Raw genomic sequence first — 5,838 nt, forward strand, 5'->3', positions numbered from 1 at the left:
ACACACACACACACACACTATATAACTATATAGTATATATTTAACCCTGGATCTAAACTTCCTAGTCATGCCTGTTCCTCATATGCAAGAATATTACCTGAACTTATTTCTTTCCCGCACTCAGCTGACAGCTCAAACCCATTGATTCTTGGTTTTAAGTGTTTCAGTTGTATATGATGGAGAACACTGAGATGTGAAAAACTGAAACTTACCAAAAGCCTCTTATCAGTCTTCGACAAGACTCTGAAGATGTCTTTCAAGGAGTCCATTGCACTTTTCTGCTGCTCTGATGAACACTTTCTTTCATAATTTTTAAAATGGCATTCTCCAGTAGTAGTCTATAAAAATAGAAAGTGAGAAAAATCTTATCAATAGAACAAAAACTACATGCTTTAAAAAGTTCTAAAGTACATCAAGTACTTGTGAAATTGTTAAAATATTTTTGACAGATTTATTTGGGAGAGATTAAATCTCTGAAGCAAAAACCCAGCGAAAATTTAGAGGGTTGGATATGTAGATCCTAAACTACTCAAATGACCTTAATCTTCAGAAATTAGTACAATGTGAAAAATAGATGTTAGCATGAAATTAAATATTTACAAAGCAATAATGTGTTAATAGCAGCATGTCCTGTCATCTAAATCTGGAAATCAGGATTCTAAAAAATTAGAATTATTTATTGTTTGTCTTGAAACTGGGAGAGTAAAAGCAATTCTGATGAAATCAACATAAGAACATTGATTCTTGAGTAGTGATCTGAATATTCTTTTAAAGAAAAAGGCTAAATTACTGGTTTTTCAACAGTGTTCTTAAGTTTTATAGAGAATTCTACTAATTAAATGATTTTCACAGGTCTATATCACACACGTACACACATGAAATTGTACCAAGATGGTAGAACATAAGTCAAATTCAGAGATTCCACTATAATCCTAGAGTTCTAATGCAATGTATATCAAAGTGTACTCAGATGCATGGTGAATTCACAGCTAAGAGTAAGTGTGACTGAAATATATTAACAAATCTTTATTTTAGCAATATTACTAACAATAAAGGAAGGAACACACTGTTACCTGGACATCCAAAATATTGAACAACTTATCGGTTTGGGGGATAAAAGAATTCGGTACCATTATCTCCACACTAACATTTGGAGCCACGCTATGGCCGGTATTGATAACCTAATAAGAAAAAATTTTTAAACAATTTTTAAATATTTTTCATAAATGTAAGCATAGATATTAAAGAGCTTTTAAGTGAACTCACGTTTCATGCAACATTTATATTGGAGGTTTGTAGTTGGCAGCTGCACAGCAAAGGGAGACAAACTATCCATAGTGAGAATTTTAAAGTTTGTTAATAATTGCAACCTCTAGTCATTATTCCCAGCCCTCTCCTTGGTATTTATTAGGCCAAAATGTCCAAGCTGATGTTCTATTGTAGAAATAGTCTAAAGAAAGAGACTAACATAATGTGTTTGTATGGCACGTGATGTGTCTAAAAAACCATGATCAGTTGGTCCTCATAACTCACCTATGAGGTAGGCCGACATTTATTTGCCAGTTCAGGAAAATGCTAAGAGGTGTTAGTTAATGGTGTGTCCAAGATGAAAGTTAAAAAGTGACAAGAACTAGGACCAAAACTCAGATGTTCTAATTCTAAATCCTATGACGTTTTCATAAAATCACTCTGCTGAGGGGACACTCATCAGCAGTAAGTGAATAAAAATCCATTATTTCAGGGTAATTATAATGGTGATACACTCAGAAATAAAGAAGGGGTAAGTTATTGGTTTTAGAATAATTGAACAGGTTTTTAAAGAATATATACAGGAATATTTCATTACTGTTGATAAATTTGGGGATTGCAGATCCTTGTAAAGGAAATTGGGCCAAAATATTGCCTCCTGAGAACTTAACTAAAAAACCAATACAATAAGTCAGAAAAGAGATGTACCACAATATCTGAACAAAATAGCCTGCCTCACAGACTTGCAATATTTTGAATGTATATGACATAAAGAAAACATGGTCTTGGATTTGAGACAGGTGGTAATTGCTAGGCCATGCAAGGACAAGACAGTTTCAAAGGCAGTGTCAGCAGTGGGTAACCAAACCAGCAGTGCCTAGATCTTTAGACAGGATCTTCCTGATGCCAGCAAATAATCATTCTGACCTACAGTGTTTTTCATCCTTGTTTGCCTAATAACATTTAGACCTCCAAAAACATCTTCATACTTGGACAGACTCACCAAACCTACAGGTTGAAAGTATGTACAGTTCCAGTCACTCTATTGTAATTTAACTAGAAAATACTGGTTAACTGTCAATTATAAATAAATAGGTCTTGTAGAGTCCAGCTCGGTTTTTGTTTTTTGTTATCAAAGCAAAAACCTCACTGGGCTCTGACAGGACCATTTATTGGGACTTTAAAAGATAGCTAAATATTTTCAACACTATTGTGTTAACAAAAACTTGAGTATACATAGACTTGATAGGATTTCAAGATCATTCCAAGATCTGGGGGAGAGCCCAGGAATTTGCATTTTGGATAAGTACTCCAAGTGCCTGATACATATTTTGAAAAGCATTGCCTTACAAAATATAGCTAATCTAGACTTAGATTCTATACATGGTTATAGAGCTCTAAGAATATTTGGACAGTACTTTCAGTTCAAAAAATATTTCTGTGGACTATCTCCAATTCATCAAAAACATCCATGGTGCACCAAAAATATCTTTATATTAGTATATTAATACTTCTAGATAATGATAGTACTCTTTACTTTTTAAAAAGGTTATTGAATAAATGATACATCACTTGTCACAGGTCATATACCTATGGCCTAAAAGTAGATATGACCAAGTAGACCTTAAACGGAGATATAGGAGGTAAAAGCTTCCTTTACTTCATAATTTTTGGGCTTTTATAAAACCTGAACCAAGAAGAGATTTAACTGATTTCCACCCAAAGATGCCTTCCCTTGGCCTATCCTGTTTTTAGTATGAACCTCTAGTGGATTCACTTCCTTATCTAACTTTGCCAGTTTCAGGCATTACCTCCGTTTCTACTTGCTCACTTTCACCTGTACTGAAAGGAGGTGTGGGCTTGAGGAACAGGGAAAGACAAATAGGAAAAAAGCAGCAGGAGCCTGAGAGGAAAGGGCTTGAGTTCCCATGCAGCAGCTCGTTCCTCACCCTTAGTCAGCTGTGGTGGCCCGTGGGCTGAGGGACATCACGAGTATATGATGTCCTCTAGAGCAATGTATCAGTAACATTCTTTTGGTTTATTACAAATATCAACACAATCATCTTTTCTTACGTGGAAAGTGAAGTTCATTTTCTCTGCCATGCATGTTTCAGGCTCACTGTCCTCCTCTGGTCCATACACAAATGAAGTTGGGTTTACAAACCTGATAGAAACAAATTTTTTTTTTTAAGTGTGACAATCTCACTCACAAAGTATGTATTGGGTGTGTGTTAGATATCAGGCTGTGTTGGGTGCAAGGATGCCAATATTCATAAGACACATTGCCCCACTCAAGATTTGTACAGTCTACTTGAACTTGGTTAACTGTCTTTTTTTTTTTTTTTTATGAGATAAACAGTCTTTGTAGTCTGGATTAAAGCATACTCCTTAAATATGTTATAATCCAGACTATACGTGATTCCTAAGCACCATGGAATACTTTTGATTTCTTGTTAAGAATTTTAGTAAAAATGTAATGAAATTAGAAAGCCATGTGCTCTGACTTGGGTGACAATCTCCCTTTCCACTAATATCCTTTGTTTGCCTTCCCAGCACTGCTTGGCTCATTCTATTGAAATGATTCATGCAAATTTGACAAATGAGATAAATTCTTAGCTTTTCCCTAGGGCTCCAATATCATCCTCTACCTCAATCTATCTTACCTATTTTTGAGTTATTTCTTCTCACTCCCTAATTCCTGCTGGCTATTAGTAATGAACCCCAAGTCTGAGAAACAATTCAAACACCAATATATATGGTAAATTTTTTGTTAGCATGCAAGGTTATCACTCTTTGACCTGTGACTAGACAGGTATGGTCAATAATGAACCTGAAGAAATACTTCTCTAGGGAAATCTTGACTCTTCAAGTTGTTCAGCTAATATGAGGTAATACAAATTAGGGACCCAATACACAAGAAAGAAATTAGAAATATTCAGAGGTAGATTTAAGCAGTTTAATCGTTGCAGAACTTTCCTTGCTCAATATAACCAGATACAGATAATGAAGAAAACAGGAGGACACTCATTATAGGAAAATCAAGAAGGGCAGGTAAGACAACATTCAAAACCAGGAAACGTGCAATCAGCTTTTCTTTGCTTCCCACTGACATTCTAGGTCATCTGCCTTTATCACCCTGCATGTTTAATCTCACAAATTTGCTACTCGGTTCCATCAGTTTTAGACACTGATATTTTAGATAATTAGATACCATCTTTATTGGTGGTTAAATGATTGGGGATGGTTTACATTTAGAGCAATGAGGAAAGCTTATCTGTATTCAATTGTTTTAAAAATGTGTTTTTAAACAAAGATTAATAGCCTAACTAATTTCCCAAAAAGTCATTAAAGGTTTTCTTAATACTCTTTTCATTCTTTCTCCATACATTTCCTCCTTGAATCACAGTCAGAACTACTTAAACAATTACTAAAATTATGAGGAATCAGTGAATACTGGCCCTGGGGCCATGGTATTCATAGGTATAAAGAGTGGATAAGGGATACCCTGTAGCCAGCGCTCTCATATCTCAATCCATCTGCCACTTAGGTAGACATGGGTTCTAGAGAGTAATGATTTGGTCGAGCTTATACTTCTTTAAATTTCACACTGGCCATGGCCACCAAATAGAATGCAAACTGAGCACTACTCAACTCCCGGGGCAACTGGCCTGTGCTACATACAACTAAAAGGCTGCATGTGGCCCACTAGAGGCTTATCAGGTTCTTCTAGTAAGAAATCTCCAGCTGGGCACTAATTTGATGTGGTCTCAGTGATGATGAGAGTGCATTAAAATATCGAACAGCTAGGCAGGGGACTGCAATGCCAAAGTAATCGTTAAGAGACAGAAACAAGAAACAGCACAGGATCTTTTTATAAAAAAAACCTTTAAATATAGGTTTGAGCAATAGTAGACCAGTAATAGAATTTAAAATCAGCTCTCAACTTTAGAGGAGGCCTCAGTGTCTACTTACCCGTGAACAGCTAGCATGACTTCATACTTCAGGGGTACCACTACAGTCACTTTGTTACGCTTGAGATTGTCTGTGACCCCTTCATTTTCACTACAGAAGCAAATAGAAAAACGCCCTGTCAGAATTCATCCAGCACAAAAAATCATCTTTGGAGAGAACTAATTACATGCTATGTATAACTAATATACTTGGAGGTTGGTTTAAATTATGCTTTTAGGGGAGTGGTCATGAAAGTGGAAGTGATAGGAAGAAATTTTTATGACAGGGTTTGCAAAAATTTGCTCTCATTATTTATACTGTTATTTGCTTCTATGCTGGTTAGAGGGTTTTTTGTTTGTTTCTTTGATCACAGAAGAGAAGTTTACTCCAGGTAATAGAACACAGCTCCATGGTTCCACTAAGGTCTCTCGACCTCCATCCCCCACAAAATCAGGGGTCCATTTCCCTTAGTACAATTATTTTTTCACAGTGAAATATACCAGGCGGCATGCACTGTGATGTTGAGATCCTCTTCTGCTCTGCTGAGTGAGCTCGCATCCAGGAGAAAGCTAACATCTATCTGTAAAACACAGAGAAGGAAAGCTATTTAGATTATTAAAAATAATCTAAAAAATATAT

At 35.8% G+C, this 5,838-nt stretch overlaps 1 protein-coding gene across 1 annotated transcript in view; it reads right to left on the reverse strand.

The window, feature by feature from the left end:
- The window catches only part of ITGA4 (integrin subunit alpha 4), an 83,232-nt gene that overhangs the window by 4,505 nt on the left and 72,889 nt on the right, over positions 1–5,838 (reverse strand). Inside the window, exons 19-23 of the mRNA XM_011359968.2 lie at positions 5,700–5,779; positions 5,221–5,310; positions 3,322–3,412; positions 1,074–1,181; positions 213–338 (exon numbers count right to left, since the gene is read on the reverse strand). Of these exons, the coding sequence (XP_011358270.1) occupies positions 213–338; positions 1,074–1,181; positions 3,322–3,412; positions 5,221–5,310; positions 5,700–5,779 (495 nt within the window). The remainder of the gene's footprint in view (positions 1–212; positions 339–1,073; positions 1,182–3,321; positions 3,413–5,220; positions 5,311–5,699; positions 5,780–5,838) is intronic.

This window comes from Pteropus vampyrus, unplaced genomic scaffold (genome assembly GCF_000151845.1).
Source record: "Pteropus vampyrus isolate Shadow unplaced genomic scaffold, Pvam_2.0 Scaffold2, whole genome shotgun sequence".
Lineage (NCBI taxonomy): Eukaryota > Metazoa > Chordata > Mammalia > Chiroptera > Pteropodidae > Pteropus > Pteropus vampyrus.